At 38.8% G+C, this 23,857-nt stretch overlaps 1 protein-coding gene across 4 annotated transcripts; it reads right to left on the reverse strand.

Moving 5' to 3' along the window:
* Positions 1–129: 129 nt before the first annotated feature.
* Positions 130–20,306, reverse strand: LOC122657078 (probable ion channel SYM8). 4 transcript variants are annotated; one of them, XM_043851840.1, is made up of 12 exons: positions 19,826–20,301; positions 19,642–19,710; positions 18,910–19,524; positions 17,935–18,117; positions 17,758–17,817; positions 17,454–17,657; positions 16,079–16,327; positions 4,581–4,679; positions 3,198–3,392; positions 2,637–2,729; positions 1,798–2,064; positions 130–576 (listed from the first exon to the last, which is right to left on the reverse strand). In XM_043851840.1, the coding sequence occupies exons 1-12, from the start codon at positions 20,183–20,185 to the stop codon at positions 358–360; spliced, it is 2,613 nt and encodes an 870-aa protein (XP_043707775.1). In that variant the 5' UTR covers positions 20,186–20,301; the 3' UTR covers positions 130–357. The 4 variants fall into 4 exon arrangements, 3 of the variants coding, with proteins under 3 accessions (XP_043707775.1, XP_043707776.1, XP_043707777.1); XM_043851841.1 differs by lacking the exon at positions 4,581–4,679 and having other exon boundaries at positions 19,826–20,302; XM_043851842.1 differs by lacking the exon at positions 130–576 and having other exon boundaries at positions 1,931–2,064; positions 2,637–2,713; positions 19,826–20,305.
* Positions 20,307–23,857: the final 3,551 nt, after the last annotated feature.

Raw genomic sequence — 23,857 nt, forward strand, 5'->3', positions numbered from 1 at the left:
GTTCATACAAAAGGAGAGGACACATTATCCTTTGTACCCAGGTACTGGGATAGGTACCAAAGAAGGCCTAGGTACAACTTCCATTCAAAAGTTTTTGTTTCTATAGCTGCAACAATTATATTTATTAATCAATTGTGGAGGTTGCTCACAGATCTTCATTCAACACCTAGTACTCCATTCCAGGTAATAATTTAAACTATATTTTACCCACACCCGGGTACCAAGAAAAGGTTGAACAGTAGCAGAGATGCAGGCTACAAGAAGTAGAAGTGGTAGAATGGTTAGCAAAATCAATGACTCTAAAGCTACCATTTCAAGGAAAAATCGGATGTTGGAGCCAATATATTGCAATCTTCTTCATTCTCCCAGAGAGATGACAACAAAAACATCTTCAAGGGACCATTTTCGTGGTTTTTCTTTGTGCGAAGGATTGATAAAGGCACATTCTTCTGTTGCTAGGCGATAACCAATCACGATCTCCTGCTTTTGTCGACCTCTCTTCATTATATCATAGAAGCACAACTCTTCTTGCTCAAAGAGATAAAATTCTGCTGGCCTGATAAACATCTCGCTCCCCTGTGCAGAAAAACCATTAATACATCAAATACAAGTTTTGTAAATATGTTTCACTCTAGGACAAATCACCTAAATGATAAAGCAATAGGAGCCCCTCTTCTTTCTTGAAAAATCAGAGAATCCTCAGACATCTCACACGGGAAAGAACCTAATGGAGTTCAGGTGGGGAGGAGTGGGCCTTTTTCCATTTTTTGTTCTTTTCCAAATCAAGGCATGGTGAACAGTTCCCACAAATATTTTAAAGTTCGGCTTCTGCGTAGCATGTCAGGGAAAATGAAGCAATAAATAAACCCAGGAAATTAAAGGGCTACTTGCATTAACTTTTTTAAACTATAAACAGTTTGGCAAGATCGTTTCTTTTCATGTCCTTTCAGATGATCCATCCGTTAAAAAAACAAACATGAGACTAAGTTTAGAAGTTGACCAGACTTCTAGGAAATAGAAATGTATTACATCTTCTATTACCAAAATTTTATGTATCGTTGCAACTGGTTCAGATAGCATAAAATTTGTTGCTAATTGCTGTGACATTGGCAGAACGCTTACCAATGGCAGGGTAAGTGCTGTCATCTACATTCCCTCCACCCCCCCCCCCCCACAAAAAAAAAAGAGGCATAGAAACATTAATATGTGATTATTATATTTCATCTTGAAGAAGAAAGTGGTGTCCATGTCCCAGACACCATAATGGGCCACAGTTGAGGTGTTCCTGATTTACCTTTACCACCATTTTCATAAGTATTGATAATGAAACCACAAAAACTGGAAACCAGAAGCCAACCAGTTCAAGTAGAACCTTTCTTGACCCAGCTGGTCCATCCAGGTTTTAACTATGTTGCAATTATCCCTGAAGCTAAATACCCTAAAACACCAACATGAACACTTATAAAATAACTAGTTGCAGGTTAATTTGGACACGGTCATCATTTCATTGGCATATGTAAAGTACCAACTTCCACCAGCATGGTGTAGGTAAAATTTTCTCGGTAGAATAATCATGAAGTAGTAAACAATTTGTTCTTCTTTGTATTCTTTTTTCTTTTACTTTCCAAATTCCTTTTCATTTCTTGTTTGTCCCTTTTGCTCAAGTCTGCAGTGGTTGTGATTGCCCAGGGAATTTGGGTGGGTCTAACTAACTCAGGGTTATGTCCTCTCTCAAAATGCATTATCAATTCAGTAAATCCATAACTAGAAAGAAGTTTGCACATGGATATGAAGTACCTTCGCAGAAAAGAGTTCCTCGAGTACCCGATTGATTTGCTTGTCTTCAGCAACCATCGCTAGTGCCATACTCACTAGTTCATTCGACAACACATAATCACTTATTCTCGAGACGGATACCAGGTTTCTAGTCCTTGAATCCAGGATCTCACTAATAATTATTGATGTGTCTGAGGCTTGCTGCATTTCGCAGATCCAAGAGCTGTAAGAGAATCCAGAATGACGCAGAGGAGGTCGTTTTGCAACTCGATGTGGAAGACGCTTGGACTGAACCCATGAAAAGAAGTAGGCAATTAGCAGTGATAAGGGAAATATTTGAAACAGATTATCAATACCTAGAGATTTATCTGCCAGGATTAATTGTGTATAGAGCAAGCAAATGATGGTGGATGTGGAAGTCAAAAATTTCCACTTCCACCCCACCTTTTTTTGTTGTCTAAAAATCCCCATTTTTGGAGGGGTGATCATTAGAATATCTATGTTCCTTATCATCCACTTTCATTTTTTGTCCAAAATGCAGCAAATAACTGCAAAATCACCTAAATTCATATTCCTGATTTATGTTGTGGGGAGCAAATTCTAAGATTTTTGTATTTAGTCGACAGCTTGCAGAATAACAAATAGGGTTAGCTTCATGTTTGCAAGTCAACAAGCTGCTAATGCTAAGCACATTTACATCTTTATTAAAAGAAATGCTCAAGGCTATGAAGTTGAAATTATACCCACCAAAAAAAGTTTGAAACTATAATGTAAATGATTTTCTAGTAAGAAATTTATAAGAACACAAAATCACAAAAAAAATTCCTGAATTAGATCAACGTTGAACAATATAGAATTACCTGAATATCACGGATCAGAAGAAGAGTAGACAGAGACCGTGAGTCAGATTGCGCAATTGAGTCCTCCAGAGATTCATCTGCAAGAATTAAAATCTGTCTGCTTAGGGTTAGTATTCAATTGCTGGAGATACATTTAATAGAAAAATGCAAGAGTTTGTGAAATTTTCTTAATATATTTCATGCCAAAACAACTAAGAGTCTTTAAGATATTCCACACCCCTTGACCCCCTTCCCCCACCCCCCAACCACCCCCCCCCCCCAAAAAAAAAGAAAGAAAAGAAGAAGCAGAAATCTATAGTACCTTACTAAATGTTGTAGAATTAGAATTACTATATAAGTATATATAGAAACCTGGAAATACGTACTAAAAAGTTAACCATGATTTACTGCAAAAAGTAAATTGTTAATCACTAAATACAGAATAATACAAATTTACGAAAATAGTAACCTAGTAAAGTTGGCCATTAAAACCAAAGAACAACATAACATGGAAATAAGGAGTTAAAACAACATGAGGGAACAAAACTTCACCATCTTCTACAAGAGGCAATGCATACTCACAGAATCAAAAGTCTCTACCGGAAGATTCTCTAAATGTCGCCGGATGACAGCATTTCCTTCCCTGTGTACAAGCTTTATGTTCACCAATCCTTTAAGATCAAGCCCACCATCAGTCAGTTTGCTCTCTCTTTCCTTCTCTGGAACCTCATTAAACATCCATAGTTCTGAACCTGGAGCCAAGAATGCCTCTAGGACCTAAAAAACAAAAAATCATATATTCAGAAAACTGAAATTCTACCAGACCATATAATCAAGAATACTTCAGTGTCTGAAGTGCTTCAACACAGATATTAATGCAAAGACAAACCCTTCCCCCCCCAAAGAAAAAAAAGGTATGAAAATTTATGTAGTAAACCAAATAACGGAACCCGCAAATAAAGAAGTTGCATTTTTTCTTTCACTTTCTTCTGAAGCAGGTAAGAAGGTTAAGGTTCCCGCCCCAGGTCATGGCATACATAAACCAAGTTTAACAACTTTGCAAGTTGGTAAATTCTTAATTGCTTGGAAGCTTACTTACAACACAAGATACAACCAAGCCTCCACAATTAAGCAGTTTCCACAATTAATTACTACTCAACTAAACCTCATCCTAATTACTTGGGCTGGCTAACAGATCTTATCCCAAATTTCAACACTAGCTAGGGTAAAATTTTCTGTCGGATCATAGGAAATCATCTTTTTAACAATTCAACCAAATGCCATTTCCCTTGGGCTCCATTCATTTTGATGTCAAATGCCAGGAAGTGAAATAAAGAGTAAATTACTACCCCTATATTATCTTATAGAAGAGGGTGGGCCTTGGTGCAAGGGTAAGGTTCCTCCATTGTGACCAAGTGGTCACAGGTTTGAGTCTGGAAACAGCCTCTCTGTGAAAGCAGGGGTAAGACTGCACACATTATGACCTTCCCCAGACCCCACAGTTGCGGGAACCTCGTGCATATTCTTATAGAAATTGGACATAAGACAGTGGGCTCTTCTGTAAAACTTTATGTTTTGTCTTACTTTCTAAGATACACATTCTACAATTAGATATTTTACTTTCTTTCGTAAATTTCCACTCATTTTACATCAAAACAAACAGAGCCTTAGCTGCAACATCCTCAACTTTCTGAAAATAATACATTAACGATGAGAATGATGCTGATGACGATGAAAGCAACACCAGCTCCAAGCATTAATAACAAGTGGAAAATTTAAGATGTTAAACTAAAATGCTTTAAAAAAGGCACCGTGTAGAAAAGTGGCAAACTACCATCACATTAGGAAGCAGGAAAATATCATAACTAGAAGGAAACTATAGTTTGAAAGATAATTATTCGTTGTGCACCAAAAATTTATTGCAGACTTACATATAAGGATCTAAATTTTTTGCAATCAAATTACCATAATCATATCATGAATGTCACGGCGCCAGCCACAAAATAGTATCTTCTCTGGAAATTTTGGAGGGCAGAACATGTTAGGGAAAAAGCCCCTGTGTATCTGCAGCAAGAACATGGAGTGAGATGATAATAGGTAGACTTATAGATGAGTGAATCTGAAACGTTTTTCATAAGACCATGAAACATAAAGAACATACTTTGGTCCTCTTTTCTAGTAGACAAGCAGGGGGAAAAAGGCAACAAACTAAAGTTCCATCTGTTTTGATGTATGGTAATGTAAAGTAGAAACAACAGCAAAGTGGAAATTTTCCAGCTAATACCAACAATGATTGTCTAACAAAAAACTTATGGTTACTTAGATTTTTGTGGGGATATGACTAGGAAATATTTTATCTCACTTTTCAACTACAATGATGCCAGTAATTTCTGTTATGCAATAGGTCTTTCTTCTTAAAATATTTTTTATATTACTTACAAGTTACAAGATGGAGCCTATATGACTGGCAGTCCTGTCCCCCAAAAACACTCCGGCTCCCAAAGGAATATGTACAAGCTTCAAAATTTGATCAATACCAGATTCTGGCTACTGAGAAAGAACAGCTTTTCACCTTGGAGTTACCAGTTGATGCCATTCGGCAATGGATTGTTCAGGTTTACACTCATCTTCATTTTGGAGCTATACCAGTGAGATACTTGAAGTCTTATATTGCTTCAAGATGATTCAAACATTACATTACAAGCCTTTTATAGGCATTACATGGACTTCAAGCACTTTGAAGTACAGGCGGACTTAACAAGTTAACAAGCTGAAGAATCCACGGACTTGACAAACTCTTAAATCCACGGATGTTACATACTCACAAATCCAACAAAGTAAAAGCATAATAGCTTTATACAGACTAAAGCATGACACATTGACACATTGACACATTACACATATACAATTGTACATACACATTATTGCATATCGCATTTAGTCAGTACCATTGTCACTATCCGAACGGTGAAGCCATCCTTCAGATTCATACTGATTTACCATAAATTCCACATGGTTCTCTATTATTATGCTAATTAAAGGATGCTGCAACCTGACTGAGTGGTCCCACGCAGTATCAGTGGTGTTCAGAATATGGTGTTGGACCACAAGTGGCAGACTAGCTGGATCAACATTATTTTGTGCACACATGATGAGCATGAACTGTTTCCATTGATCTGGTATCTCTTTTCGTCTTTCAAAAGGATCATAAGCAGCAAGACTGTGGAGCTGGTAAATGGGATTACAGGTGATGGGGACTGATCTGGGAGGATGAGATGACAATGCAGGAAAGGGAGTGGGGGTCAATGAAACATAAGGTGACATACACTTGGTCATCTGAGAGGTGTCCGAGGCGATGGAGCCAGTTTCGGATTGAATCAAAAGAAGGAGAAATTTAGCAAAACAATGCTGATTGGGGGGGAATATGAGATTTTGTTGTTGGCAGTAGAGATAGTGATGAAGCATATGGTAGGGAAAACAAATGGCTATTTTGAAAACAACCAAGAGGAGCCAGAAGAAGACTAAAAACTCTTTATCAAAGATATAGAATTTATCTATGGTAAAGAGAGTAAGGTAGGGGTAATCAGGATGACACACAAGCTAGTCATATTGGAGGCCATATTTGTAAACCAAGATGGGGAGAAGATTTTTGTAGGTGTCGGGCTGAAACTGTGAAGAGTCCTTCCAGTGATATCACTAAGGATCTTTGGGGGGAGGTCGGGTAGAAAGGGGAATGGAGGTCCTTCGGGGGAAGATGAGGAGGCTCCTGGGGTGAGAGGAAAACAAAGAGGGATGAGGGATTGTTGTGAAGGAGGATCAGATGATTGGTTGGCCGCGATAAAAAATCAGCTAACACATTTTGCTTGCCTTTGATATGTTTAACTGTGAAAGGTGTGACCAATAAGGTGAAACTGAAACTTCTCAATACCTCCCTTAACTGCTAAAATTTCTTTGAAAGTAGAATGATAGTGTTGTTCAGAGGGCTTGAATGATCCACTATGATATGCACAAACATAGCGAGTATCATTTTGTTCTTCAAGGAGAACTGCTGCCCAATAGAGGTCCCTAGCATCTGTTCGGAGGTCTAGAATTCCATGGAGGGAATCTGAAGAGGAGAGAGTCTGAGTGCAATAACTTTGAGGGCTTTGACTGTTTGAGTGTGGTCAAAGGACCATGGAGGAGCATTCTTCTTGAGGAGAGAATGGAGAGGTCCTACGTACTGGATCCAGTTAGGGACAAATTCATAGTTGACTATCCCTAGAAACTACTGAAGCTGCTTGGTGGATAGGGGACCATCTGAAAACTGGAGCAGAGATTGACCAACGTGTGCTTGTAACTCATATTTACCATCAAGAATGGTGACACCAAGAAAATCAATTGTAGAGACTCCAATCTGTAGTTTCTTTGGAGAGAGCATGACACTGTATTGTTCACATATTTGGGCAAACTGATGAAGAAGCTTTTCATGCTCTGTTTGTGTCTTGGAGAAAAGAAGGATATCATCGATGTAGATCAACACATTGGTTTGCAGAGGAGAAAAAATCTTCATCATAGACCACTAGAAAATAGAAGGAGAAACCTTCAGTCCAAAGGGCATCACTGTCCATTGATAATGGTGGTCGGGAATGCAAAAAGCTGTCCAAGATTGCTTAAACCAGATTTATATTAAAGGAGTTATGTACCAGTCAAACTTAATTTGGTGTGCGTGAATGTTGTCTGTTGAATTCCGTGAATACTGGCTTGAGTCAGAGTGACTACAGCCATCATTATTTATAATAAAGAGAAGAACATTCTGGAATGAGTACAAGGATAAATATACCCTTAGGACAATTCTACCCTTGACCCATATTACAACACTCCCCCTTAAGTTGGCGCATACATATCAAACATGCCCAACTTGCTAACTATAGGAAAAATAAACTTATGACTGATTCCTTTGGTAAGGATATCAGCCAGCTGGTCACTAGACTGAATAAACGGAATACAAATAATTCTCTGTTCAAATTTCTCTTTGATAAAGTGCCGGTCAATCTCAACATGTTTGGTACGATCATGTTGGATCGGGTTGTGAGCAATGCTGATTGCTGACTTGCTGTCACAGTAGAGCCGCATTGGAAAATCAGCATTCATCCCCAAATCTTGAAGGAGTCCCTCGAGCCAGAGAAGTTCACAAATACCCTGTGCCATAGCTCGAAATCCAGCTTCAGCACTAGATCGAGCTACAACAGCTTGTTTTTTGCTTCTCCAAGTAGTTAGGTTTCCTCCAACAAATGTGCAATACCCGGATGTTGACTTCCTATCATTAGGACTGCCAGCCCAATCTGCATCAGTGTATGCTTCTATTTGGAGATGGTTATGTGGAGAATACAGGACTCCCTTTCCAGGACAGGACTTGAGATAACGGAGTATTCTGTATGCTGCTTCCAAGTAAGAAGAGTGAGGATCATGCATGTGTTGACTGACAACACTCACAACAAATGTGATATCTGGTCGGGTATGTGAGAGGTATATCAATCGGCCAACTGACCTCTGATAGCTATCCTTGTCCACTGGATCACCTTCCTTACTCTTCAAATGTGTGTTGGGCTCAAGAGGGGTATCTACTGGTTTACACCCATGCATCCCTGTTTCACTCAATAAATCTAGGGTATATTTTCTTTGGAAGAGAGATATGCCCTTAGCTGAATAGGCAACCTCAATCCCTAAGAAATACCTTAATCTGCCCAAGTCTTTAACTTCAAATTCAGTGCCCAAATAAGTCTTCAGCTTCTGGATCTCCTGTGCATCACTGCTCGTGATCATTATGTCATCAACATAGACAATCAAAATTGTAAACTGCTGTCTCATCCTTTTGACAAACAATGTATGATCAGCATTGATCTGCTTATAGCCATAAGCAACCATTGCCTTATGGAATCGGCCAAACCAAGCCCTTGGTGATTGTTTCAGGCCATACAGAGCCTTCTTCAACTTACACACCTTTCCCTGAGTCTCTGAAGAGGTAAATCCAGGAGAAATCTCCATGTAAACATCTTCTTCCAAGTCTCCATGTAGGAAGGCATTCTTCACATCAAGTTGTTGGAGCAAAGGTCTCTTGATAGTCAATACCTTGGGTTTGAGTAAACTCTTTGGCTACTAGTCTTGCTTTGTATCTTTCCACTGAGCCATCAGCCTTGTGCTTCACAACAAAGACCCATTTACAACCAAAAGGTTTCTTCCCTAGTGGAGGACTCACCAAATCCCAAGTCTGATTTTTCTCAAGGGCAAGCATCTCTTCATTCATCGCATCCTTCTATTTCTGTTCGGCTATTGCTTCTTGCCAATTGTTAGGGATGGAAACAGAGGATAAAGAAGATACAAAGGCATGGAAAGCAGGAGTTAGAGAGTTGTATGACACAAAGTTGGAAATAAGATGTTGAGTACAACTCCTTTTTGGTTTCCGAATAACAATGGGTATATCAAGACTAGGATCAAGAGGAGGCTTACTAGAAATATGACTCGGAGCAAGACTTGGAGTAGGAACAGGTGCCGATTGTGTAGTGTCGGTGGTGGTGGTGGTCTCTTTGTACCGAGGGCCATCTAGAGGAAAATCAGTTCCTCGAGTGTAAGTCTTCACATTATTCTCCCCCTGGACCTGTTGTTGTTGCTCAGTCTGTCCCACTTCTTGTTCTTGACTTGTAACTCCATCTTCTAGTTCAACAGAAACATCCTCTATAGTAGGTATCTCAATGTTTAGAGGAGCAATCAGCGGGACCTCTTCACCACTTAGAATCTCCCCTTGCAGAGGTACCTGTTGTTTGAAATATGCCTCAGACTCCCGGAATACTACATCCATAGTGACAATTACTTTCCGTGTAGGAGGATGATAGCATTTATAGCCTTTCTGGGTAGCTGAGTAATCGAGAAAGACGCACCGCAGTCCTTTGGGATCAAACTTTCTGTGTACATGGTGATTCCTGGCAAACACGACACAGCCAAAGATCTTTGGAGGCACAACAAAAGTGAATTTCCCAAACAACATGTCCAAGGGACAGCGGCTACCTAAGACTAGGGAAGGAAGCCGATTGATAAGATAGGTAGCTGTAAGCACAACATCACCTCAGAAGTGAGGAGGAACAACCATAGTAAACATAAGAGAACTAGCAACCTCCAATAGATGTCTGTTCTTACGTTCAGTCACTCCATTCTGAGCAGGAGTGTCAACACAAGAAATCTGCTGTATAATTCCATGGCTGTCCAAATAGGATCGAAAGGCACCATCCATATACTCTTTTCCATTATCTGATCGGAGAATCTTCACCTAGGCATCGAATTGGGTCTGGACCATTTTATGGAATAGAGTGAAACAAGTGGAGACGTCACTTTTACTATGCATCAAATACACCCAAGTTGTCCGGCTAAAACAGTCAATGAAAATTACGAACCATCTAAACCCAGAAGTAGAAACACATTTGGCAGGGCCCCACACATCAGAATGTATCAAACCAAAAGGCATAGTGCTTTGATTATCAAAAAATAGGAAAAATGCTTCTAGTTTGCTTTGCCAAAGTGCAAGCATTACAAGAAAAATTATGTTTATTACACCGTTTCACTAGACTAGGAAATAAATCAGATAAAACTCCAATCGGAGGATGGCCCAAACGACGATGCCAATTATTCAACTCAAATATTGCAGAATCAAAATCAGAAGATGCCGGCTGAAATGTCAAAGCTGCACGGGAACTATCAAGTACGTACATACCACCAACCACTTTACCACATGCAATCGTACTGTCCGTTGCCAAGTCCTGAAACAAACAATGGGTTGGAAAAAATGTTACTTTGCAGTTTAAATCCTTAGTTAGGCTACTAATGGAAAGCAAATTAGTAGTAAACTTCGGAGCATGTAACACAGATGAAAGGCTAAGAGAAGAAGTGCACTGCACAGATCCCTTTCCCGAGATAGGAGAAAGAGACCCATCAGCATCATGAAACTTATTATGGCCAGAAAGGGGAAAATATGTGAAAAAAATAGATGAGGAACTTGTCATATGGTCGGTTGCCCCCGAGTCAATTACCCAAGAATCGGGCATGACCGAGGAAAAATACGGCAAAAGGGGGGGGGGGACCTCTCGCGAGAAAGAGAGGCGAGAGGCCTGCAGGCTTGGGAGAAGTGGCGGAAGGTGGTGGGGTGGCCTGCTGTGGCTGGCGGAAGGTGGGAAAGGGCTGGAGGAGATTGGCGGTGGTGGAGGATATTGGCGGTGGTGGCTGTCATTAGGGCAGAATCACGAAGAAGAAAAAGAGAGAGAAAAAAGAAAAAAAGGAAAAAAATTTTAATTTCCATATCCCCGGAATATCTTTGGCTCTGATACCATGTTGAATTCCGTGAATACTGGCTTGAGTCAGAATGACTACAACCATCTATATTTATAATAAAAAGAAGAATATTCTGGAATGAGTACAAGGACAAATATACCCTTGAACCCATATTACAACATTGTCAAAATCACTTTGGATGAAAACATTTTTTGGACATCAAAACAAATGAATATTTTACCGCACTTTTGGTTTTTAGCAATGTTTTACCATATTAAGATTTATAGAATTTTTAGATTTGAGAAAAACCCCAGCATTAGAAAGTTGAAAATTGCACCTACTGTCGAAATCCAGTTTTTGTTCTTGAACTGGGGGGTTGACTTTTTTTCCTTTTGGAATTTGATTTTTTAACTATTTTTATTGGATTCAAATAGGGGGGTGTTTGCATATTTATGAATAATATCTTAAGTACTTAAATGATATTAGGCATAAATAAGTGTTTATCTTGGTTTCCCACTAAGTGAAACTTCTATTTGGAATTTGATTTTTCAAAATCTGACAGTGCCATTGTGTAAATGGCCCAAAATATACTATATACCAACTTTCATGACCAAACTGGGTCTAAAACCCATCGAAACCAGCCATCAAGTTCAAAAAAAAACAAAAAAAAAAAACCCAATTCGTCAAGATCTCGACCCAACTAGCTTTTTCGCCAGGTTGAAACCTGTACTCGAGACGAGTTCTTGATCTATGGTTTAAGAAAATTAGAGTCCTAATTAGCTGAAGTCTTAGTAGTTGAGTTGTTACAGGAGTTTTTGTTTCAGTTTCTATAAATAAGGAATGTAATCAAAACCCAAAACCCTCCCCTAACGGTTTGGAATGGTATGAATTTATTAGGTTGTTGCCATTTATGGCTGAAACTTTATCTATCTCTATCTCCCTTTGGTTTTGGTCTCTCTCCCCCTTACTTCTTGTCACTCTCTTTCCCCGGTTTGGACCTCCGCTTAGTTTCACCTAAGCTTCATTGGAGCAACATCCAGACGGGGACCACTGGACTGTCATTTCTGGTCTTCAAGACTTGCTTTCATCAACAATGTTGGTCTTGGGGCGAAGGGGAATGCTAAGAATTTCCAGATTTTCGGGAAGAATAGCTCAACCTAATTAGCTGAAGTCTAAGTAGTTGAGTCATTACAGGAGTTTATTTCAGTTTCTATAAATAAGGAGTGTAATCACCACCCCCAACGATTTGGAATGGAACAAATTTATTTGGTTGTTGCCATTAATGGTTGAAGCTTTCTCTATCTCCCCCTTATTTCTTGTCACCCTCCTTCCTCTCCCCAACGGGTTGCACTTCTTTTCTTCCTTATTCTTTCTCTTGTTCTTTTCTCTCTCATCTCTCCTCTCAACAACAAACTCAGCCTTATCCCAACTTAATGGGGTCGGCTACATGGATCCAAACAAAACAAAGTAGGGAAAACAACTGTCTAAAAAAAGGGGCGGGGGATGAAGAGAAGGGAAGAGGGGATGGGAAATGAGATGAGAAATGAAAACTGGAAGATGACAAAAGAAAAAAATGAAAATAAATACAGAAAAGAAAGATAAAATGTGAAAGTAAGAGGAAAGAGGCACAACCCAGCAACTTAGGAGACTCTCAACTAAATGGGGTCTGCTACATGGATCCTTGCCCTCCAATAGGCTCTATCCGAGGTCATACTTGTTACAAGACCTAGACTAAGCATGTCCTTCCTCATAACTTCTCCTATAGGCCTCTGTTGAATATGACCATACCACCTCAAACGACTCTCTCGGAGCTTGTCATTGATCAGAGCAACTCCCAAGTCAGCTCTAATACGTTCATTCCATACATTATCCTTCCTAGTTTTTCCGCACATCCATTTTAACATCCTCGTCTTAGCTACACATAGCTTCTCAATATGACACTTCTTCACCGCCCAACATTCTGCCCCATACATCATAGCCAGTCGAACAACAGTCCTATAGAATTTTCCTTTAAGCTTTAAGGAAATAAGTCGGTCACACAACACTCCAGACCACCTCTCCACTTCATCCATCCCACTTTGATTCTCTGTGAAACATCATCTTCTGTGTCACCATCTTTATTTATGATTGACCCTAGATATCTAAAATAGTCGCTTTGCGGTAACTCTCTTTCCTCAATTCGCACCATGTCATCTCTCCTCTCAACCCCATGGTAATGGTTCCTCCCTACCTTTCATCTCCTTATTTTTCTTCTATTTTTTCCCCTTTTAGTCGATAGTGTCCCTTTTCAGTTTCAGATCCTATATATTTTCTGGGAAATAAATTCTCTTCCCTCTCATCAGTCCCCCATCGACCACTTCTAAGGGTGTCAATCGGTTTGGTTTCAGTCCAGTTCCATGACTTGAGGGTGTGACCCGAAACCGAACCAAAAACTGAGTCGGTTCTGGGACCACAAACTCGATTTTGGGTTACGATTCTAATTCGGTTGCACACTTGAAGAGTTGAAAAGCGAAACTGAGAAACTGAGAAAGGGAAATAGAGAAAACCTGGAAAGTGGAATATGAAAAGTCATTCTGTTAGATGGTTACCAAAAATACAAAGAAAATTTAAAGGGTTTTTATTTTGCCCATGAAAAGTGGAATATGAAAAAGAAAACATAGGAAAGTGGAATATTTAAAATCATTTGGTTAGATATGGTTACCAAAAAATTTAAAAGATATATGGCTTTTGATTAAGTGGTTTATTTGGTTCGGTTTCGGTTTAAACCGATGGGTTTGGCATGAAACCGAACCAAATTAAAATACCATATACCACAACCAAAACCAAACCAAATTAATTCGGTTCGGCTCGGTTTCAGGTTCGGTTTGGTTTTGACACCCTTAACCACTTCCCTCTTTCTCTCTTATCCCTTACCTTCCTTTCCTATTTTTTCTTTCATGCTCACAAAATACAATTTTTTTAGGATAGAATCTTTATTCTCCTAACACCCAACCAACCACTTATTTTCTCTCCCTTGATATTCCCATCGATTTCCAAATTATTTGTTGTTTTATCCATAAAATAAATCTGATAATTTTGCATAGGGTAAGAGATCACTGTCTGGTCTCGCTTGGCCCCTGCACTAGGGCGGGGGCCAATGAGAACGTATGCAGGGGCATCAACATGGATGGGATTAGGTGGTAATTTTGAGCACTCCTATGTCTGGGCACAGGAGCCACACAACAAGGCAGCGTTCTTTTCCCCTTTTTGCATATATTATTATGATCCCTATTCTTGTTACAATCTTACAATTGGATCTGATTATTCCTTCCATTATTCTAGCTATTAGATCTAGATTCAGATCTAGCCATATCAGCCATTAGATCTGAGATCAGATCTAATCCAAATCTAGCCTTTAGATTAGAATCTTCTTCCTCAAATCCTTAAGTGAGCCCATCACTTGCAGATTCAATGATCAATCTGCATCATCTAGTGGTGATTCTAGGCAAGGTTTGAAGTATCGGTATCGGGTATCGTATCGGAAGGGTGATTTTAATGGACGTATTATATCATATTGGAGAGATGCAAGATACGCTTTTGATTACATATAAAAGATGCGGTTTCTTACATGTACTAATACCAATTTTTTTAGGTATCATATCGTATCGGCACCTGAAAAATAAGATACGTATCGGTTAGTATCGGCAGAGACGGAAGAATACTTTAAACCATGATTCTAGGTTATATCCCTCTTTTCTTCTTGCATTACTTCCTTCAGGTTCCAGCAACTGATTCCTGTGGTGGTTTGAAACTGCAACTTGGGTTTGATTTCTGACTTGGGCTCTTCTGTTATTGCTGCTGATCTTCCTTTTGTGAATTAACCAAGTTCTGTTTCAGTTTTCTGCACAGTTAACAGCATCCTACAATTCCCGAATTCTTTTCAATTCTGGTTCCCGAGTTGATCTGCAGTTCCAGCCAATCCATCCATCAGATTGGACTCATATTTTGAGGATTCACCTCTTTCAGGGCACCATTCGATCAGAAGTGGATTTCATCTGATCATTGGATCAAGAGTTTTTGCTTTTATTGGTTAGTTTCCATATTCTGATTCTTCATAGTTACTAGTTTCTGTCCTTATTCCGTTTCTGCAGATCCAACCATTGGATCATTCTGAATTCTGGAGCACATATTCAGCAGGATATAAGTCCTACTCGATCTGATTTCCAGCCCCATCAGAGAGTTGGATACCAAGATTTTTTATTCCTATCAATTCTGTTTTGTTGTTTCCCCTAGAATAATCAATGTGATTCTGTTCGGTGTGTTTGTCTTCTAAATCTGATCTCCAGGTTGTAGAAACACATAACACAGGATAGTTCTGAATTCTGGAGCACATATTCAGCAGGATATAAGTCCTACTCGATCTAATTTCCAGCCCCATCAGAGTGTTGGATACCAAGATATTTTATTCCTATCAAATGTGTTTTATTGTTTCCCCTAGTATTTAATCAATGTGATTCTGTCCGGTTTGTTTGTCTTTCTAAATCTGATCTCCAGGTTGTAGAAATACATAACACAGTAATGTATAATAAAGTAGTATTCCACTGTGTCCTATGGCCATAACTACACATATTGACTGTTTTAGCCTAAAGAAGATGACTCAAGTTTTGCAATTTAATATATTTTACTATGAACAATAGAACATAGGTATCTTGAAAAAAAATAATAGTTTGAGCAGGCACAATCAAATGATTTTGGTCAAAGATCAGTCCTTTGGCTGTGTCTTTTCACATCGAGAATTCTTTGCAGATGAAGGGGCTTCTTACTTCCCAAATAAATCCTCCTACATCTATATATAAATGTTGGTTCATCAGGAATACACAAGAAAAGCAACAGGCCCCTATTTGAGTAAGGCGCATGCAACCTATAAGCATGCTCCCACACCCAGCAATCAAACTACTGCGATGAGAAGACAAAAGATGTAGCCCCTAGGATGGAGTGCTCCTGATCTTCGGTAATAACTTTCGTTAGACTGGGCTAGGTCTGTATGCATAAGCATGTCTGTGTGCATGCAATTATTGCCAGGGCTTCTTGAATTTAAATTGCATTATTGCATGAAACAACTTTATCATTTGAAAAATTAAAATAATAATAATAACATCATGTGATATATGAAGATAGGGAATACTGACATCTGGTAAAGGGCCTGGTTCATAAGTATCATCATCTTCCGCTATAACAAGGACTTCATCTCCTTCTTCTAAAACATAATCATCATTTGGATTTAAAATGATCTTGCCACCCTGGGCAGCAACCTTCACTCCACAAGGTACAGCATCGGCAAATGAAATCAGTACGTCTTCAAATCGCAGACCATCTAACTGAGGCCACCTTTTGATATAGAACTCAGCATTCTCAAATCCTAAGATATCTTCCCATATCTGTGCAGAAGGAATAAAGTTATCAATCACCCAGAATTGCCAAACAATAACAAAAATGACTCGATTACACTGTAATCCATACAAAATTCATCCACCATCCTCAATGGGTCTTGAGTTGGACTACATCTAAGAAACACACAAATTATGTTTTATTATAAATAGGTACTAAAAATCGAAAAACAAGGCGCACCCAGTGCACGAGGCTCCCGCCACTGCAGGGTCTGATGAGGGCATAATGTATGCAGCCTTACCCCTGCTTCGCGGAGAGGCTACTTCCGGACTCGAAACCACGACCACTAGGTCATAATGGAGCAACCTTACTGTTGCGCCAAGGCCCGCTCTCTAAATAGGTACTAAAATCTTGTGCATCATAAATTCCAAAAGACAAGGATGCAATATATATGAAGTTATGTATAAAATACGGATGAGGATGTTGAAATGGATGAGTGACAAAACTAGATAAGATAAAATAAAAAAATTATAGCTAATTTAGGAGTACCTTTGATACATGATAAGTGCAAGAAATTTGTTTGAGGTGGCAAGGACATGCAATGGAGGCCTTTGAATGCTCCAGTACAGAGGAGCGGTTTAATTCAGATTCAAGGAGCTAAATGAGCCAATGGTAGGCCTAAAATGACTTTAGATGTGATGAGGAAAGACATTCATAGCTTAGGACTAGTAACAACTATGGCTATGAATAAAGCTGATTAGAGAAAAAGGATGCATGCAGCTGATCCCATTTAGGTGGGAATTTGAGATAAGGCTGGGCTGAGTTGAGTTTGAGTTTGTTTACGCTCCTATTCAACACTTGTACAATTACCTTCAAAACTGTTATACTTAACTTCTTTGAACAATCTCAAAAGGATAAAAAATGGGAAAGCCTTTTCTTTTTTTTTTTAAGAATTTCATAGTTGTTACCTTGATGAAATCCTCAAATTTGAGTGGAACGACAAAAATAATCGTAAGACAAGGATGAACATGGTCAGGAACTGAAAACGAGAAAATGAAAAGCACGCAAGAGAATGATACAGCCAAGGAACAATATGCAACCTTGACATATACTTTATAACTCCATCAGTAACCACCATTTCTGATATCTACCATTGAAGCTAGTCGTTTAACTAACCTGTGCAAGGCCAGGTTGGAGAGCACATTGGATCATCAGACGTCCAATCACATCATGTGCAACAACTGTTTCAATGAGTTCCCCTCCAACAAGCTTTACTAAAGGTTCATTGTCAAGATCACTCAACTCTACAACAATATGACCCTTCAAACCTTCCTTCACTCCAGTCAGGCTCAATACAACTCTCAAAGCACGTGCATCACTCTAACAAGAAAATTATAAAAAAATATATAAGAATTATAAGTTGATAGAAATTCTTTCTGAAAAGTCACAGAAGTGTTGGTACACCAAATGGAAATGCAACCTGATCTGCATTTTCATCAGATGCCAACACGATGATGGCACGTGCCTTCGAAACTGAAACCTATAAATAAGCCAAGAATAGTCCATGAAAGTCAGAATTTTGTACTGATCAAGTCAAAATGAAACATAGCAATATAAGATAGAAGAATGTTAACAACCATGCCTAGCTCCAGCATACCTTTTTTAAGTCGGCCAAAATGAGAGGACTGCCACTTCTGCAAATGACAGAGGACCCCATGAAATCGAATTCTAGCTTTGATATATCTGTTTCCATTTCTTCCTTGTCTCTTTCTGCAAGCACTACAACTACACCACCACCTATGCTCTTGTTCGCTATGGCAAGCTGCTTTAGAAGTGAACCCTGGAAGATAATCTAAGTCAGCAGAAGGGGCAATAAATAAATAAATAAATTTCACAGGAACTATGACATGTGGAAATCATTGGGTTAAATGAGAAGCAATAAGAAATAAATTAAGGACAATAATGACTAGTGCAATTAAATCATGTTGGTGGAAACCTAACTGCCCAAAGCTCCTGCTAGTTTCCCCCACCTCTCTGTTGTGTGAAATTTTTTTTATTAATTATATTTATGTAAATCCTTTATGTTTATGTTGGGTTGCCCAGGAATTGAAAGAAATGTGCAGATGAATCAAGGGGGGAAAAAGTTCTCTGTAGACGCACAGCGGATTGACCACAATGTGCTTTCCTTGGTTTTGTACTTTTGTTCAACCTTATGAGAAATGACAAACAAATTAGAAAAAAAGGGTGAAAGTGTGCGAGGACCCACTCTTTTTTTTCTTTTTTTTTTTTTTTTGGTACCTCTGAGCTAACCAAATATGGCCAATGAGAATTTCCGCATAGTAGCATCCGATTGGTGGATTAGTGAAGATCAGCTCTTAACAGATTTTTTTTTTATGGAAATAGCAACAGTGATGGTATCAGTCAGGAACAATTGTCATGATTCAAGAAGTTGTAACGATGCAGATAATAATAGTGATGACATAACACTAGTATGATTTTCCTTTTCTTCTTTTTCTTTTTCTCAGGTTTCTTTCTTATCTTGCATCAACCAGACCAACAACAGAAAATCACTTAGTGTCATCTACAATATGAAAATAGTTCATCAAGTCCAAAGTAATATTGGTTAATTTACCAACTTGTCACTCCATCCAAGGATTAATATATGGTTCATCTCAATGACTTCACTTTTCCCCTTTCGCAGTGAATCAACCTTCGCTGAGATTGCATCAGAGACAAGGCCGAGCATCATTGCAAAGATCAGCATACCTCCAGAACTTATTGAAACAGAGACAATCCTTGGACCAATGCCAACCCTATCCGTATGACTTCCCGAGTCCGCAACAAAAGTCCACGAAAGCCAAAGAGCATCAGAAAGGCTGCAATCACCTACAGCATACAATGCCAATCCCCCAAACCCAATAAGAAGTACAATCGCAAAAAGAAGAGCGAGCAACTTTGCATACGGATAGACTGAGAAAAACACGTCCACCCTGTAAGCAATTCTCTTCTTCAAGGGAACCTCCTCCTCACTATTCCTTGACCTCCTTGTAGTTAGTCGGGGAAGATGGTCAATATATTTGAACAAAACGAATGGTGTCATGAGCATTAACACCACGGTATACAAAGCAACAGTTCTACCGTCACCACTATCAAAATATGAAAATGAACTACTAACTTCAGGCTGCAAAATTTTTATGTCGTCAAGACCAACAACACTGTTCCCAGTATAAAGTCTACTAATCTCTCCCTGCAAGAAAATTAAAGGCAAATCAAAGTCAAACACGATCCGTACCCTTAGCTCCTCAAATCCTTAAATGCCATCCAAATTCAAAATACGGATTGGTTGTAGAGGTACAGACTGTACCTGGAGCTCTGCTATTTGGATTCGCAGAGAAACTGCATATAAAACAGTCACTATAAAAATGACTATGAGCTGCAGCATAAAACCATAAATGAATTAAAGAGAAGCTTAAAGCTTATACGAAGAACATCAAATGCACAAAGCTCAGGTACTGCGGAAGTCGATCCTAGCTCAAATTCCAACTTACCAAACGAAATACCAATGAGCTACTATGTCGACGGGTGCTTCTATCAGGACATGTATTAAATGGGGAAGAAGCAGAAGACGAAGGAGAGTTCGAGACCTGAACCAGCTTCGGTTTTATCTCATCTACCTCGATTCTTCTCGCATCTGAGCTCCAAAGCGACCAACTGCGACGATGAGGCAAAGTATGTGATTCAAGCATAACTCGACTTCGACTAAAAATTCCGCCCCTTCGTTTAACCAACGAATCACCGTCAATTGAATTTCCCAAGTCAAAGACTCGATTTGCCGATGAAGAATTGGAGGAGACTCGATCGCTAGAAGGGAATACGTTGGAGTTTGAATCTCCATTACTCTTAGGCATTGTACCGAAGAGAGAGAGAGGAAACAGAACTTGAACCTTGATCTGCTGCTGAATCTCTAGCTTCAAAGAAGCATCTGATTTGCAAACTAAGAAGAACAAGAAGAAACCATGAGAGAAAGAATGATTCCAAGAAGGGGTCTGAGATTTAGGGTTCGGAGCTCATCTTTAGAGAAGAATCTGAAGTTGAAGCTGAATTCGGTTTTTGTAGTTATCGATCGTTATTCGTTACAGGACATTCGAGCAAGTGAAAAACAGTAAACGAAGAGATGAAAAAGGAGATTCTCGGGAAAAAAAGTGGAGAAAGATTTAGTGGGAGATGCGTGGGATCCAGCATGTCACTGCCCCAAAGGCTACAAATTCCCACGTGAGTTATTGCCGTGGACTTGTGACCAGTAGTGGGCAGACAACTTTTTTTGGTTTTTTTTTTGGGACATTTTATCGGGAATAAAGTTAGACCCGGTCCATTGTTCGACCAGTATGAATAATCCCGATCCAACTGGGCAGGTCTGTGGAGTTTCTACTCTCTAGGACCAGACCTAAGCTTGTGTTAAACAATGGGCCAACGATTTGGAACTCTAGGATTGGGATATTAACATTTTCCCAATTGGCTAATCTCACTTGTAAGAGTTTGTTAATTATTTTATGGGCAAGAGATAGCTACTTGGTCGTGTCACCTCTGCACCAGCGTGGGGGCCAATGAGAGTGCATACACGAGCATCAATATGGATGAGTTTTTTTTTTTTTTTTAAATTTAATTTAATTTAATTTTTATTTCATAGGGGGTAGAATGGTAAATTTGCATGTCTATTTCTGGGCATAGGACATGACCAGGTAGCCTTTTTTTTTAAATTTTTTTATTAATGGGAGAGAGAATGCCACTCGGTCCTGCGGTTAGACACAGGGGTGCGCATAATGACCATTGCACCCCCTGGAATAATGGAAATGACCAGGGGTGTGGTGATCATTTTGCACAGCTCTGTATCTAGGTGCAAGGGCGATATGCGCTGCATGACTAGGTGGTGTTCTTTTTCCCTTTATTAATATGTTAAAAACTCTAGAACTAATGAACCACATACTAGGATAACGTAAACCAGGTGCTTATAATCGGAATTTGGCCCTACCAAGCTCATAATAACTCATTAGGATACTTACTTAGGATCTGCAGTCACTTTCATTTCCATATTTTATGATAGATTTTTTTTTTATCTTTTGGTAATCATCTTTTGGAGAAAAGTTCTTTGTGAGAGAGTATACCATCACTTATGCCCAACACACAAAAGGGCGAAATGATAACCAAGTCTTTCATGGAAAGTAGAAATCCCACTCCATGATATAAACAAGTATGCTCTCATTGACCCCCACACGTGTGCAGAGATCACACTCCCACACAGAGAACACCGACTCTTATCTTTTATGATAGGATTTACCATACCAAACAGTAACCGTTACCATAAGTTGTTGTCTTTGAAACTTTAACCAGAAATTCATATTATCTAGTGTTAGGTATCCATCAAATACACCTAAAGCTTCTTTTACCCTTTATTTATTTATCCCATAAGGTCATAATAAGTTTACACCAATTAGCACCTATACCCTAGAGTGGGGACCACCAAACACATAATTGAAATATGAAAAGCTTAAACTCGTCTCCTAATTTTTGAGCGAATTATCATTGGATTTTAGTCTCCACCCAACCCAAAAAAGGTTAGTTTTATGATTGAATATCCTTATTGAACTTATTCTAGGTAGGTAGGTAGTAAAAAATAATAACTCATTTTGATATTAAAAACAGGTTTGAAGCCAGCTATGTGGTTCAATTCGAATCTCGGGTAGGTCTTATCCGAGTTTGTTATTGCTGGACAGGCCAAAACTTGGCCAAACAAACCTGGTGTTGTGGCTATGGGGAGATGGATCATCACTACATGATGCCAGAGTATAGTTTCCCACCAATGAGGGAATGAGAAATCAAATCGTCGAATAAAGAAGTTTTAATAAGGAAAGAAAAATTGGAGTCCACGGGTGGAATATGAAAGGACGTGCGCAAGAATATACACACTAGCATCGTGGCAATTTTTTTCTCTTTTATGTTCCGTAATAGTAGAATCTAGACTTGCCGAAAAAGAAATTATATATAGGCTGGATGCTAGAGATCTTTGTCAAATGGCAGACTGTCTTACAACAAGACAAGATCGCGGCCGGCCATTGTACGGGAGATAAAGATTTAGATTTTGGTTAGGTGCCGATCCATCACCTTCTAAGGGATCGATGTCTTCAATCTGTAATAGTTGGCTTTGGTCCTTATTGTCTGTTGCCCTATAATCTAAGGGTCTCTGGTCTTGATATTTAGGGTCTCCACTCCCTTTTTAATGTTTCAGAGTTGGGGCTCTCCCCCTTTGAATCTAAGGGTATGTGAGCTAACTCTTTGATAGTTGCTTGGGAAAAGGATATGAAGTCAGAATTTGATGTCCCAAAAGCCAAATTAATTTTGGGTTTCAAATATTTGCTGATGATGAAGTTATGAAGTATTATCTCTTGCAATAAAGAGTGATTTCCATACTCTGAACTCTAATAAGTCTCTAACAGCCCAGATTCTCTTAGAGAATTAGCAAGTAAAGAAAAGATGCCAATCAAACTCCACCTCCCTATAACAGCCCGCACAACAAGGCCCATGGGCCAACCTTGCAAGCCCATAGACATAGTCCATTGGGCTAAGACAAAGTCCATGGAGTTCTCTGCACTTGAAGAGAGTTTAGATACGTCTAGAGAAGCTTCTACAACCTCTAGAAGCAAAGAAGGTTCTAAGAATTCAAAGATAGTCTGAATAAAACACATTCAATTCTATCTTAATTGAAAGAGTTGAATGATTGGTAAGATTTCCTTCTTAGTTATCTCAAATAACTTCCCTAAAACCCTTTTAGAATTGGTGATATGGTTTTCCTATCGGAGTCCATCACCAATCAATCCCCAAAATCATACAATGTGGATCAATATCTTACTAAGGTATGATTTTTGTATGATTTGAATTCAAACTTCAAATAATATAACGAAAAGATTCTCCTTCTCACCATCTCCTTAATCTTGAGGTGAGATCACATCTCTTATCAAGATTACAATCAAATGGATATATTATCCAAAGGGTTATGGTAAATATTAAATATGTTACATTGATGAATGGAACCAATTGGGAAGGAATAGAATCCCTTTGGGATCCACCCAACACGCCACATGTCCGGTTAATACCACATTCTCAATGTGATATTTTACCAATATGTACACAATTAAGTAGATGTAATCAAAATTTCCCAAATTAAATAGGTAATTATGCATCAGCCCTCTACAATACAATATCCTTTTTTTTTTTTTTGGTGAACTCTACAATACAATATTACATAATAGACTATATGGCATGTATAAATTTACTGTCATAATCCCAATCTACGAAAATACAATTTCAAAGATTCTATAATTCTGATTGGACCATTAAAAAACTCAAAACTTTGTAAATAATCAACCAAAATGCCACTGGATCCAGATTTGTGTCCAATCAATTACAGATATTTTCTCTTTACTATTCTCCCAATAAAGACATTGGACTCCACGTTGGGTGTCTCTTTCAAATACGTCAAACATTATGAATCAAGTACACCAATTTATACTCAAGAAGACATTAAC

The sequence above is a fragment of the Telopea speciosissima genome, chromosome 3, assembly GCF_018873765.1.
Source record: "Telopea speciosissima isolate NSW1024214 ecotype Mountain lineage chromosome 3, Tspe_v1, whole genome shotgun sequence".
NCBI lineage: Eukaryota > Viridiplantae > Streptophyta > Magnoliopsida > Proteales > Proteaceae > Telopea > Telopea speciosissima.

What these genes read in the sequence shown, in the direction of transcription:
- LOC122657078 (XM_043851840.1), bottom strand. Translation starts at nt 20,185, where the DNA reads ATGCCTAAGAGTAATGGAGATTCAAACTCCAACGTATTCCCTTCTAGC. An exon ending in TCCAAATAGCAGAGCTCCAG is followed by an intron (nt 19,525 to 19,641) that starts GTACAGTCTGTA and finishes ATTTTCTTGCAG; the next exon opens with GGAGAGATTAGTAGACTTTA. An exon ending in TCCAACCTGGCCTTGCACAG is followed by an intron (nt 16,328 to 17,453) that starts GTTAGTTAAACG and finishes CCTTCTGCACAG; the next exon opens with ATATGGGAAGATATCTTAGG.